General features: G+C 56.5%; 1 protein-coding gene across 1 annotated transcript; it reads right to left on the bottom strand.

Annotated features, from left to right (window-relative positions):
- Positions 1 to 1079: 1079 nt before the first annotated feature.
- LOC133343649 (Golgi phosphoprotein 3-like) lies at positions 1080 to 11749 on the bottom strand. Its single transcript, XM_061553359.1, has 4 exons — positions 11308 to 11749; positions 5596 to 5727; positions 4676 to 4790; positions 1080 to 3521 (listed from the first exon to the last, which is right to left on the bottom strand). The coding sequence occupies exons 1-4, from the start codon at positions 11557 to 11559 to the stop codon at positions 3097 to 3099; spliced, it is 924 nt and encodes a 307-aa protein (XP_061409343.1). The 5' UTR covers positions 11560 to 11749; the 3' UTR covers positions 1080 to 3096.
- Between the last annotated feature and the right edge of the window lie 3038 nt (positions 11750 to 14787).

The following is a 14787-nucleotide window of genomic DNA, read 5'->3' on the forward strand; positions in this document are numbered from 1 at the left end:
AGACACTCAAGAACTCGCACAGACACACACAGGACGAGATCCCCGTGAAGCCGTTTACAAGACTGCTGTGGCGAGTGCCGTTAGCGAGTAGCTATGCGGGGCAGGCACACACGTGGCGGTACTACTACCCTCACCACGGCAACCGTGCCAGGTTGTACCTCGGCGTGCTGCCTGGCAAGGCGATGTGGAGTCGCCTTTGCCGGCTCTCTTGAGATGCCCGCTCGTTGCCGTCAGGCCTGTGTACGTTTCATTTCCTATTTACGCGGTCAGTTGGCATTAAGTCCCCATATTCGGCAGCCACCAAAGATTCTTCATCGGCCCACTTGTTTTTTGGACCAACCCAAATGGGAAAATGAGATCGCATGGCCATTTGGGCCCAGTGTGGTTACAAATGCCTGGGCCAATTTTTAGTCCCAGTCCATCACTGGTTGTTGCTATTATCGTGGCCACCCCCCTTGGATGACGCTCCCGAACCCCAAATCCTAGGGAACCCCCATCCAGCCTGCGCTCAACCTCCACGTGGCACTGGATATGGACTCTCAGCCTCCATGCTAGCTCTTCGCATCTCCTCGGCGGATGGCCGAGCCTTCGAGCCCAGAGCAGATGTCCCACCTGTCTGTACAACACGAGGTGGCATCACTTTCGGGTTGGATGGCCAGCACCACGCCGGGCCGCCTTTGTCTCCATAGTGGCTATGTTTACATTTTTCACCAGGGACTCATGTGAAGCTGAGTCAACCTACTGGTATTGGCCGTTTACAGGAATACAACTCAGGTTGACAGGATCCTATCACAGTGCGCTAACCACTACAGTACCGCTCCTCACACACAAACACCCACACACCCACATACACAAACACACTCGCACCCACAAACACACTAGCGGCAATAAACACACGCGCGCACACACACACACGCGCACACACACACACGCGTGCGCGCACACACACACACTCCCCCACAAACACACTCCCCCACAAACACCCATCAGCATAGAACACGCAGGACAGGTTGTGGACACGAAGCCAGCACGGGCAGTCACGTCCCGCGAATCAATCCCATGTGGTGTGCGTGCGCCAATTACCGAGGAAAGCTTTATTATTATTATCATCATCATAATTATTATTGTAGTAAGATTGGCTGATACACGAGAAAGAGATGCAGTTCGGAAGGATTAGAGAACACAGGACTCCCAACAAAACCCAAATCAGTTGACGGCACTCCACCGCGGGAGGGCCACGGTGACCCCAACCCCCCGGCCGTGACCCCACGCCGCGGCTGCCGACGAGACGTCGCGAAATGACCCCGAGTATCACGACCGCACCTTAAAAATCAAACCGACGCCCAGGAACGCGGACAGAGGGGAGACTAACCGAGCCTGTACACACGCGCACACATCCGCACGCTCTCCTGCTCGAGCCTCTTCCAGTGGAGGGAGGGGCGGAGCGCAACGGGGAGCAGCAAGGGGACCCTGCGGCTGACGTTCCCTTGGCGGGGGACGGAAGCCGGGCGGGCAGCGAGAAGTCCGGCCCGTTAACGTGAAGCCGGGGGGAGCGGGATCGTTGCTCATGGCCACTAATTACAAATACAGCAATCAACCAATCGAGCAGCACGGGAATCCCAGCTCCCACCTACGCGGAGTGGATGATGGCTGCTGCTGCTGCCGCCGCTGGGTCCCCCTCCTCCCCAGCCGCTTCACTCCGCGACCCTCAACCTGGGCAGGACTCGACTGCTCGCTGCTGCGCCAGGGGTGGCCTAAAATTAGCAACGGGTTAATCGGGGCTGAGGCGTTCCAAATAGCAACAAATAGGGCAAACATCGATGAATAATCAGTGACGTTTGTTGGTCCACACGATGTGACATCGCATTGATTTATAAGCATCGAGGGAGCGAGTTTAACCCTGGCGAGTTCCCTCTTACGGGTGCGGTCGAGTTGCGAGTCACTCGGGCATGGTGAGGGCGCTCGCCGATAAACCCACGGCCTCCGAATGACCGAACTAAGTGAGGATATTAAGACTGAGGGGAGCCCGGTCGCCTTTGGACAGCAGAAGGGGGGGCACAGTCAAGAGGTGGTGGGGGGGGGTTGATGAGACGGCACTCAGCATAAAACCGCGGCTTTCCTCATGGTCCAGACGACACGAGCACCACGACCACCAGCGCTTCAGCCCACGCGCCCATTCTGTCGCACTCCCTCGTCACTCGCTCGCTCCTCCACACTCGCACGCTCGTTCGCTCGCTCCCCCACGCTTGCAGCAGGCGCATGGTTCTTCTTCTACGCAAGCGCTATTCATGGCCTGGCCGCTGTGTGCACAGTCTTTTCCGAGTCCGCAGAGCACCAGGCGGGGGTGGCGGTGTAGAGTGGGGGTGGGGGGGTGGTGACGTCCGTCGCTGTGTCCACCCGTCCTCGAGCCTCCACACCGCTGGAGCTCCATTTGGAAATTTACAGGATTCCCTCTGCTGCGTGGAAACTCTCCGAGGCAGCCACCACGCAACCCTCCCAGCGCCCCCCCCCCTCCACTCCCCTCCCCACCCCCCGTCGTGACCGGGCACCCGATCTCAGTCACTGGCAACGAGGCACTGCTCCGATTTTGCATAAAAACCTCAAGCTTCTCCTGCTGCCGGGCACGACCTCCGCCGCGTCGGAGGGGCCGGGGGGCGAGTTGGTGGCGGGGCGGAGGCCCCGTGACCCCCACCGCCTCGGAAGAATGAAACAAAACAAAAAAATCCCTCGCTCGCAACGGACGCGCTCGGCTCTGCGAACGAGCGAGGCAACCCACACTTCACCGCCCCTCCCCGGGCCCCAGGGGCACCTCCCCCATGGCGTGCGACGCCATCGCCATCTCGGGACGCCCAGAGACGGCGGCAACGGAGACGGCGGCGGCGCCCGCGGCCGGGGGGAGTGGGGGGGGGCGGCGCCCCAAGTGCACGGCGTTCGCCGCAAGTCCTCGTAGGAACGACGTCCGCGCGGCGTGGGGGCGCGGAGGGGAAGGGAGCGGGGGGGGGGGGTGGCGTCACCTTCATCCCCGCCGCCCCTGCCCTCCCGACGCCGCGACCGCCTCCGCGCGACCGGCCCCTGGTCGCCGCGCAGCCGCGGCCGCTACTTGGTGAAGGCGGCCACGACGGCCCAGAGCACTTCGCTGGCACCGGCCTTGGCGCTCTCGACCTCGGGCTCGAGCTCGAGCAGAGAGCGCACGCGCTTGGTGGCCGTCTCGTACTGCTCGTCCGCCAGCGGCGCAAACGCGTTCTCCAGCACGTCGCTGGCGTGCGCCAGCAGCACGAGCGCCAGCGTGCGGCGCTCGAGGCGCGCCGCGTCGTTGCTCCACCGGTCGAGCACCGACTCCTGCACCTTGCGCACGAGGCGCTGCTTGATGTTGTTGTTGGTGAGCGGGTGGGTGGTCATGTCGAACAGCAGGAAGTTCTGCTTCTCTGTCGTGAGGACCCCCTTTTCCACCAGGCTCTTGGCGAGGCGCTCGCGCACGTTCCGCAGCTGGTAGTGCAGCTTGAGCGGGTTCCACGTCTCGCCTGCGCCGCACAGTCGCACGCCGCTCAACGCGGGGAGGGGGCAGCGGAGTGGGGGGGAGATGGTGCGGGGGGAGAGCTAAGGGGGCGCCGCCTTATGCCCGCGAGCTACTACGGGCGCAGGGCGACGTGAACGTGGGCCGCGAGGCGTGGTGGGAACGGGACGGGCGGCTGCTCGACAACGGTTCCACCGTAGGGGAAGGCGATGGTGAGCGAGGGAGAGAGGCGGGAAGAGAGGTGAGAGGTGGATGTGGGGGGGGGGGGGTGAGCAGTGATGGCTGAGGTGTACAGCGGTGAAGGGTGAGGTGTTTTAAGTGTGGGGTTAAAAATTCAAGGCAAGGCGTTAGATGTGAGAAGGGAGACTTGAGCATTTAGAGGCGAGGGGTTAAGTCGAGCCGGAAGGATTACAAGGTTAGAGGTCATGAGTTAAAGGAAAGGGGTTAGAGGTGAGGGCTGAGGCATTGGAATTGAGGGATTAGGTTTGGTTTAAGGAGCGTGTTAGAGTGAACATTCAAGTGAGTAAGCGAGTGACCGTGGGAGTGAATAAGTGTGAGTGAGCGTGTGAGTGAATGAACATGCGAGATGGAACATGCTAGAGTGAACTTGTGAGCGTGAACGTGCGAGTGTGTGAGTGAGCAAGCGAGTGAACGTGCGAGTGAACGTGCGAGTGAACATGCGAGTGAATATGCGAGTGAGTGAGTGAGCAAGTGAGTGAGCATGCGAGTGAGTAAGTAACCATGTGAATGAGCGTGTGAGCGAGTGAGTAAGTCAGCGTGTAAGTACGTATAAGCGCGCGAGTGAGTGTGCGAGTGAGTGTGCGAGTGAGCGTGCGAGTGAGCGTGCGAGTGAGCGAGCAAGTGAGTGAGCATGCGAATGAGTAAGTAACCATGTGAATGAGCGTGTGAGCGAGTGAGTAAGACAGCGTGTAAGTACGTATGAGCGTGCGAGTGAGCGTGCGAGTGAGCGTGCGAGTGAGTGAGCAAGTGAGTGAGCATGCGAGTGAGTGAGCAAGTGAGTGAGCATGCGAGTGAGTAAGTAACCATGTGAATGAGCGTGTGAGCGAGTGAGTAAGACAGCGTGTGAGTACGTATGAGCGTGCGAGTGAGCGTGCGAGTGAGTAAGACAGCGTGTGAGGGAGCGTGCGAGTGAGCACGCACCACTCAGCAGCTCGACCCAGGTCTGCACGGTCTCCTGCGGCGTTGTCTCCTTGATGTGCTTCAGGGCCTCGTCCAGCAGCACATCACCAGTTGGGGCGTCCGACTTGCACATCACCTGACCGGGGGATGCGTGGGGAGATATGCGGGGAGACAGCGGCGTTAGATAGATGGAGGGAGAAGAGGGGAGATGAAGGGAGAGGAGAGAAGAGGAGTTGAATGGAGCTGAAGGAAGAGAACCCCTAACCCACTAATCCAGTCCCTTCAACCAACCCCAACACTACTCGCGCAACAACCTGACCAATACCGTCAACCAATAAACACCACGGTGCAACACCAGAACAATGTAATTTAATACCATCAACCAACTAACCATAACCAATCCAACTTTGCCCATACACACCCTACCCAGGAACCCCACACCCCAATCTCCGGCAGTGTTGTGTGTCTACGCCTTGACTGGTTGTCTTGGACACCCCGCGTGACCCTCCATGCGAAAGTGCCCTGTGTAACCGTGCTTCAGGATTCTCTTTGCGCTCTGAAACTTGTGATGCTTGTTTGAGGCACTACGAATACAGCCCAACAACTACCATGACGCAATGATGTAATAACACCATATCCACACACACACGAAACAGCCCAACAAACCAACTTCCTAAAACACCCTAACCCAACAAAACACACTAAACGAATACATTACAACCCGACAACAGCACCACCTGAGCCCAACACACTCAACAAAAGAACACTTAATCCCAACTAACACTACAACCAATAAATACTCTTACCCAACAAACACCCTACACAAGTAAGCACTCGCAGAGAGCAGCAACACCACAACCCGCACCACCCCAACCCGCACAGCGCAGCAACACCCCAACCCGCACAAAGTGCAGCGGCGACAAGTGTGGGAGGGGGAGAACCTTGCGCGACAGGAGGCTCTTGCGTCGCATGCCGCAAGGCTCCAGCGTGATGCGGCCCCGCAGTGCCAGCTCCACCAGCATGCAGCCACGCAGCCCCGACGAGATGCAGTCGTTCCAGAACGACGTGTAGCCCTGCCGAGCACCGTGCGCACACGCGGACAGACGCACACACAGTCAGGCGGCGCCACTCTCATAGCGGTAACAAGGACGCCACTGCCACTGTTAATTGCAGGGTACTGGTGGCTATGCACGCGGACTGGGATTCGGCACTCTGGAAGCGGCGAGGGTTGGTCGAACACCGCATACATTTAGTAAAACTCCTTTCCTGTGGGTGTCGAGGAGGAGCTGTACCTTAGCTCGCCAGAAGGCAGTACATCAAAGTGCAAATATCATCTCTGCCTTCTGTATGGGGATACAGTGTTGCCCCCTTTTACATGTGAAATTTCTCAGGGTAGTCTGTTTTTCTCCCACATTTATGAACTCACCTCCAATGAGCACGGTTGGCTACGTACAGTGTAAAATAAGTTCAACATACATACATACAATTGGCTGAAAACACCTTAATATAGAGGACCGCAAAACTTGGCTATTGTTGGTGCCGGCTCACTGCCTGGCAGCCTTCCAGCTCGTCTCTAGTTCCTCGCCGACTGTAAGATGCAATTTGCTTGAAAATGACGATCACGACGCTACCGATAAAAGTAGAGCCAAGCCTCATGGTTAGGGTGTCCCTGTGGCAGGGAGGGTAGCGCTGATGCTCAGCGTGACAGATGAAGATCTCTGTAATCCAAATCCAAAATTTATTGGAATAACGTCACTGGAAAAACGTAATTGTTCCTGATTTTATGGCCACCTACGACGCTGGCACGCAATTGTAGAAACACTGACCAGACCATCATTGTGAATGCCACGCAAGGCTGTGGATGTCTATGTGAGTCTGTGAGCTTATATAAGTCTAGGAGTCTCCATGCAAGCTGATGGGAATCTCCACTTTGTCTATATAGCTTGTTAATGTTACAATAATCTCTAGATGGTGTACATGAGCGACAATTCCTGTACAATGTCTAGAGGCAAGGGGGTCTCTGTGCGAGACCACGCAGTAGAGACCCGCTGTGATCTCCATGCGAGTCTATGTGTCTCTGTGCGAGTCTATGGGCCACTTTGTGAGACCACACAGTAGTGACCCGCTGTGACCTCTCAGAATGCAGCAGAGACATTGAAGCAGCAATCCAGTGCACATCTACTCAGGAAGCCATGTCATGCCCATCTAAACCGTACACAAAAAGAGGTTCATATTTGTCCAGCCACATGCAACACGAAGGAGACCCCTGGGAGACTCAAGTTGCTCATGGTTCAACAACATAAAGCAGATGTGTTCAAAACGTCGCTTGAATTTTGTTTTTTCCGAAGGCGTTGTGAATGGCTGGATGGGGTCACGTGACCGTCAAGACAATGCTAAAAAAGTAAAAATTTCAGCGTAGACATTGTAATTTTTGAAGATGAATCTTTATTTAAAAATGGAACAAACTCCCCCTAGTTACTTTCCGCATATTTTCCTATTAATAACCTAAACGACATCTCGAAAATTCCCCAATTATTTTTATTCATAGGCCAATGTTGCACCTTTTAATGCCTAGATCTCCTGCCGGACTCCATCTGCCTGGCCATCCAGGCGAGAAGGGAGGGAGGGGAGTGGGGCTTCCCAGCGTCGATCGCACTCAAACTTGGACCTTGATCGAGTCTCATGTCTCAGTCGCGTGCTGCGGCGTCTCGCAAGTAAAAGCAACGGACTTGCAACGTCAAACCCAAGGGACACGTTGCCCAATGTTTAAATAAAGACAAAAAAGTTGTTCGCAGGGGGGTTGCTCCGCTCACAGTCGTGCCGACGCCACACGGGACGTGCGGCTGTGCCACACGGGACGTGCGGCTGCTCCACACGGGACGTGCGGCTGCCCTGCATGGGATGTACAGCTGAGCCACAAGGGACGTGCAGCTGCGCATCACGTGGCCTCGGTCTAAACCGCTTGGCCGAACCCCGTGGGCAGGGCCTGGCTCCCACTACCCACCGCCTCAACGACGGCGTTGAAGCAGGGCTGTACAACGGAACACGCGCACGGTGACCAAAGAAAACGCTCACCGCCACGGCGACGACCCGTGATGTCACGCAAGCGACAAGAGACTTAACAAAAGGGACACGTCACAACAAACGTGCTCATCGCAATCACTGCCTTTCGGCACGAAGGCGTGCGGCAGGATGGCATTTCAGGAAATGACCTTTCTCTCAGAGCAGAGATCTGACGTAAATGTAATTGACAGTCCTTTGTCGATCCACTGCTGGATGAAGGCCTAAACCATACCATGTCAGATATGGGGGATGTGAGACCACGTCCAAGTGTATTCTGTTTAACAAGGTGAGAAGTCAAGAGATCAAGATAATAATGAGTGAGATGAGATGAGTGTCAGGTTGATTTTGTGTAACCACGTTAGAATGGTGAATCTCATTTGCATGAGTGACCCGAGTCACCAAAACGATGGACAAAAGCAGAACAAAAGCACATCACTGAAGTAAATCTTTCACCACCCAAGTCACTGCTGGTTGGTAAAGATGAGGGGCATAGATATCAAGAGCATAGATATCAAGAGCAAAGTAAAGTACAAAACATAATTTGCCACTGCTCTCTGCTGCCCACCACGTAGTTCCACAGCAGCCTGTTTTGCACACGGCGGTCATGCATCGCCTCACTATCAGGGCTCAATCCTTGCTCCCAGCATCAAACGAGATGGGATGCACTCCTGGTGGTTTGGTCACAGGCAGCACCTCGATAATATTCTCCAATTCAACAAACTCGCCAGTTCTTATCTTACATGCGATCGCCAGTGCTCTCTGCAGCTGCAAATTACAGGACTTTGGACCGGTGTTTGGCGATTGGGATAATAAACAAGGCAGCAAAGGTCTTCTCTTGCATTGGGTTGTCAAGGGCTTTGCTTGACCATACTTTACCAAGCTAGTGTGGATTGGGGAAGGTGGTGGGGGGTGGTGAGGACCAGTCCAGATTTCAAGTCACTCTCCATCGCTGACGTTGGTCGTAACCGTGAATCGTACTCAGGCCGCTGGGTTCCTGATGCGGTGCACTAACTGCCGTGCCGCTGCTCCACTCCCATTTCTTAGGCGGTCTTAACGATGAACAATGGTGAGTTGACCTCTGAGTGTTCACCACTGCCAAGGCAGGCGATGTTAGTTATTTCATGTTTGAACAATGTCACGATTACTGTAAAAATACAGAAATAGGAATTTGTGAAACGCATGCCACGTACTAAATTGAGCAGGCACAGCACATAAATCTCAGGTACACAGTAGACACAAACAGAGGTAGATACTACACACACACACACAGGTACACTGGATTAGCCCACCTCATGTTACAGGTCCTGTCGCTGTGTAGCAAAGAGGGGAGGGGTAAGGTGTGGCGTGCACCTGCCCCCAGGTAACAGGACACTGGCACATACCATTTACTCTGGTGGGTAGGGGAAATTGTGCCCTCCACCAGTACCATTACCGGCGCTGCCACTCGGTAACTGGATGATGTCCAGGCGGTTAGTGGACGATGTGCAGGCGAGCCGTGTTTTGACTCTCGGCATCACCACCGCGGCAAAAATCAGCAGCGACCTTTGCACCGCACGTGAGAGTATCACGTACGGCACCAGCTTCACGCCCTCCATGCTCTCAGGGCACAACATTGTGCCGCCACTTCCCGGTGGGCCTTGCCGGCACCCCACGGGGAGGGAAGAAGGACTCGGCAGTGGCGGCACGTTTCCACCGCTCACGCCTAGACACTGGGTAACGCACACAAACCGGTTGGACCGCTCAGGCTACTAAAGCGAGATGGCTTTTCTTTAAGAGCGGAAAGTCAACTCATTTAAAACCCGGCGCCCCCCTCCCTCCAGCTCATTCTTGTCATTGTTGGGCGACAGAAGCAAGGGGCGCCCCTGGGGCTGCTGGGCTGCTCCTCAAAATCAGCGATTCTGCATTACGACCACAAGCTGTTTCACAATCCCTGCCGCCGTCGAAACAATCTCACTCACTTTACAATCCCGATCTCTCGTTCAGCACCTGGTTGTCTAGTGATAATCCCAGCAGCTGTCTTCGCGAATCCATGGGCGTCTGTTTAAAATTATTCCACTCTATGACATTACAATCCCAGAAACTGACATTAGAAATATCAGGCCCACTTTTACACTGATACGCTTTCAAATTTTGGCTATTCACATTAAAATATCATGCCCTATATCAAATCACAATTCCACACTGCCTCTATATTAACCAGGCCTTTTTATTAAAACTCCAGGATCCTCCAAAAGAATCTCAGCCACTCTCTCCACAATCTCTGGCCCTCCTTACTGCACAACCATGTAAATGACATCAATCCAAACTCTGTATTAATCCCACCCGCTCACTTCACAACTCCTCCCCTTATAAACTGGTGAGTTTTAATCGCGGTCACGCCAGTGCTCTTGGCCTTTTTACAGCCCGCGCACACACACAGTACGTAAATATTGCGTTACACACTCACAAGACACGGCAGTGAACACGTCAAACACACACTCGCATACACCCAGATCCGCCAACATTTGATCCCCGAAGAGGGGGAGTAGGGGGCGGAGATGGTGAGCATACGGCACTAAAAACTCAGCTTAGTTCGATTCTCGGCCACGGTTAACATCAGTGGCGCGTGTGATACATGAAACAGTCCATCAACCAGCACTGGCCAGTTTCCTAAAGGGTTGTGATTGTAATTTAACATGACTCCAGGACACGTTCACAACGCGTGTGTAAGCAGGTCTACCAAGTCCGCTGCTACACAGCCAGTGTATACACATGTCCGCGTCCACACCCATGTGTACACACAGGTATGTACAAGGACGCGTATACATAGTACCTAGTGTACACTGCCCCCCACCCCCACCGTGTGTATAGTGTACATGCTCATTGCCAACCTGGCCATGGGCACACAGGTAAAGAGGGTTTATGTAAAGTGGGTGCAGATGACGTAGATCGAGTGAGGGGAATCCGGGTGAGGGATTCCAGGTAAAGGGGTCCTAGGTGAGGAGTTGCTGTGGCAGAAGCCAGGTGAGGTGACCCGGCTGAGCCGTGTGACCTCGGGTGGGTGACCCAGGTGACCCAGCTGAGGCGGGTGACGCAACTCTGGCGAGAGGACCGAGGGAGCCATGGGGAAGCAGGAAGTGGATACGAGTGAGCGTGGGGGGACGAGGCGTGAGGGTCAAGGGGACCCACGTGAAGGGGTCAAGGGGACCCACGTTGTGTGCCATTGTAACTGGTTCTGCCCCCTACCCCCTTCATACCCCCCCACACCTTTCTTCCCATGTCTCCCCGGATATCATAGTTCTTGGGCCACATCAATAACAGCTGCAGCAGCTTCTCCTTCATAAGCGAGAGGGGGTGATAGGCCCCATTCGAGGGCCTCCAGTTGAGGGGGGTTCAGGGTATGTGGAAGGTGGTGGGGGGCGCTGGAAATACACATGACTGGTGAGGGGACGAGGCTGCTGGGGTATAGGTGAGGAGGAAAGGGGGGCTCCGAACAAGAAACGAAAACGGCGGCGGTGGTGGTCCAAGTTGAGTGACATCCCCCACCCACCTCTCCCCCACATGGGTGCCCCCCCCCCCCCATGGGTGCCCCCCCCGCCACATCCCCTCACCTCGCGATCCTTGAGGCCCAGCAGCAGCACCTCCTCCATGAGCGTGAGGCGCGTCTCTTTGCTGTCGCCTTTGTCGTCGGCGTCGCGCGCCCCGCCGCCGCCGCCGCCGAGCTGCTCGCCGCCGGCGCCCGTCAGCTCGTCGGGGCCCTCGTCGCCCGACTCGCCGCCGCCGCCGCCCGCCGAGGAGGAGGCCGCGGCCGCCGAGCGCCTCTGCACGAGCCCCGAGCTGCGCTGCGTGAGCGTGGTCGTCATGGCCGCGACGAGATGGGAGACGGGACGGAGAGAGGGTGGGAGGAGAGAATGAGGCGATACGATGGAGGGTGGACGAGGTGGACGAGGACGAGGTGGACGAGGACGAGGTGGACGGCGCGGGCGGCGGAGGAGACTCGAGGAGCCGCGGCTCAGCGGCCCGACAACAACATGGCGGCCGTGACGTCACGCGGGATGTGGCAGCAGCGGCGGCGTCGTCCAGGCGGGGCAGCGGCTCTGCCGAGCGAGTCGATCCGGGCCCCCCGCCTGCTCACCCCCCCCCCCACTCACACGCCCCGCCGTCTCCGAGAATCGGGGATCGACCCGATCGGCAATCTCCCCATTGCTTCTGCGGCCTGGCAGCGGGGGGAGGGGGAAGTGTGTGTGTCTGTGTGGGTGTCTGTCTGTGTGTGTCTGCGTGTGTGTGTTTCTGTGTGTGTCTGTGTGGGTGTCTGTCTGTGTGTGTGTGTGTCTGTCTGTGTGTGTCTGTCTGCCCGCTCACGGCCAACACCGGTGACGATTATCTGAACCGTTCCTGGGCCTCCCCGAGGTTGACTCAGCCTCAAATGAGTACCTGGTGCGGTGTGTAAACATCGCCACCGGGGATACAAAGGCGTCCGAGCGTGGTGTTGGCCACGCACCCCCTCGTGTGCCGTGCCGGCCTCTATAGGTGCTCGCTAGCAGCACTTGCCACAACAGTCTGGTCAGGCTATATGTCTTGATAAGCGACGTTTCGGGCAATGGCCCCTTCGCATTTGCGCACTGACTGAGTGCAGCCACTCACCCAAAAGACAGAGACCCCCCCCCCCTCCTCCGTATAGCCTTAACAGACTGTGAGGGCAAGTGCTGTTAGCGAGCACCTATGAAAGCCGGAATGGCACACGAGGGGGTGGGTGGCCAACACCACGCTCGGACGCCTTTGTGTCCCTAGCGGCGATGTTTACACACCGCACCAGGTACTCATTTTGAGGCTGAGTGTTGGTGGCCGTGAGCGGGAGTCGAACTCGGATCCACCCACTCACTCACCTACTCAGAACACTCACTGGCTCGCTCAACCACTCACTCACCCACTCACTCACCCACTCACTCACCCACCCACCCACTCACCCACCCATCCAACCAACCACCCACCCACCCACTCACCCACCCACTCACCACCCACTCACTCACCCACCCACTCACCCACTCACTCACCCATCCACTCACTCACCCACCCACTCACCACCCACTCACTCACCCACCCACTCACCACCCACCCACTCACCACCCACCCACTCACCCACTCACCACCCACCCACTCACCCACTCACCACCCACCCACTCACCACCCACCCACTCACCACCCACTCACTCACCTATCCACTCACCCACCCACCCACTCACCTATCCACTCACCCACCCACCCACTCACCCACTCACCCACTCACTCACTCACTCACCCATCCACTCACCCACCCACTCACCACCCAGCCACTCACCACCCACCCACTCACCACTCACCCACCCACCCACTCACCACTCACCCACCCACCCACTCAGCCACTCACTCACCCATCCACTCACTCACCCACCCACCCACCCACTCACCCACCCACCCACCCACTCCCCCACCCACTCACCCACCCACCCACCCACTCCCCCACCCACTCACCCACCCACTCACCCACCTATCTCACTCATCCACTCACCCACCCACTCACCACCTACTCACTCACCCACCCACCCACTCACCCACCCACTCACCCACCCACTCACCCACTCACCCACCCACTCACTCATCCACTCACCCACCCACCCACTCACCACCCACTCGCTCACCCACCCGCCCACCCACCCACCCGCCCACCCACCCACCCACCCACTCACTACCCACTCACTCACCCACCCGCCCACCCACTCACCCACTCACTCATCCACTCACCCACCCACTCACCACCCACTCACTCACCCACCCACCCACTCACCACCCACCCACTCACCCACCTACTCACCCACCCACTCACCACCCACCCACCCACTCACCCACCCACTCACCCACCCACCCACCCACTCACCCCACCCACCCACTCACCCACCCACTCACCCTTGCAAATGAGACCAATGCTGGTCTCTTGAGGTCTCCGCTGGTCACACGAACTCAACTCAACCCCAGAAACATCCGCGACGTTGTCCCCGCGGGCTCTCCACGTCACACCCCAGACAGGTCGACTTCTCCTGCACAGCAGGTTCACTTACACGGTAGTATTTACTTTGTAATCCTTTGAGCTTATTCAGTTAATCTTGGCTATTTATTGAAAGGTGTGTCTCTTACTATTAAACTAGTTTTAGTTTTACCTAGTAAGCCCCCACTGAGCTCTTTCTCAGAAGCAACCGGGCCACAAACGATAGCTCAACGAAGTGGCGTATCCCGTTGAAATGTATAGCAGGCAAATACTCTGAAAGCATGTGTATTCTAAACGTGGAAAGAAAAAAACCCCGCAGCACCTGAAGAAAATCTACGCTACGCGACCACGGGGAGAGAGAGAGAGAGAAACACGCAGACTCTAAATACAGCAGCAGGCATCGTCAGGGTCGGGATCGAACCCACGACCTCCTGCCTAGCAGGCGAGGTAGTCAACATCTCCTAGCCACCGTGATGATGATGAGAGAGAGAGACACGCAGACTCTAAATACAGTAGCAGGCATCGTCAGGGTCGGGATCGAACCCACGACCTCCTGCCTAGCAGGCAAGGTAGCTAACATCTCCTAGTCACCGTGATGATGATGAGAGAGAGAGACACGCAGACTCTAAATACAGCAGCAGGCATCGTCAGGGTCGGGATCGAACCCACGACCTCCTGCGTACCAGGCAAGGTAGTTAACATCTCCTAGCCACCGTGATGATGATTAGAGACACGCAGACTCAAAATATACAGCAGGCGTCAGGGTCGGGATCGAACCCACGACTTCCTGCGTACCAGGCGAGGTAGTTAACATCTAGCCACCTTGATGATGATGAGAGACACGCAAACTCACAATAAACAGCAGGCGTCAGGGTCGAGATCGAACCCACGACCTCCTGCATAGCAGGCGAGGGAGTTAACATCTAGCCGCCTTGATGATGATGAGAGACACGCAAACTCAAAATAGACAGCAGGCGTCAGGGTCGGGATCGAACCCACGACCTCCTGCATAGCAGGCGAGGTAGTTAACATCTAGCCACCTTGATGATGATGAGAGACACGCAAACTC

The sequence above is a fragment of the Lethenteron reissneri genome, chromosome 18, assembly GCF_015708825.2.
Source record: "Lethenteron reissneri isolate LAM-NWPU_2019-01 chromosome 18, ASM1570882v1, whole genome shotgun sequence".
Classification (NCBI taxonomy): domain Eukaryota; kingdom Metazoa; phylum Chordata; class Hyperoartia; order Petromyzontiformes; family Petromyzontidae; genus Lethenteron; species Lethenteron reissneri.

Bases quoted from the DNA above. Each gene is read 5' to 3' on its own strand.
- LOC133343649 (XM_061553359.1), bottom strand. From the start codon at position 11,559: ATGACGACCACGCTCACGCAGCGCAGCTCGGGGCTCGTGCAGAGGCGC. The intron at 4,791-5,595 runs GTTCTCCCCCTC...TCCCCCGGTCAG, and splicing joins AGAGCCTCCTGTCGCGCAAG to GTGATGTGCAAGTCGGACGC. The intron at 3,522-4,675 runs GTGCGTGCTCAC...TGTGCGGCGCAG, and splicing joins CTGGGTCGAGCTGCTGAGTG to GCGAGACGTGGAACCCGCTC.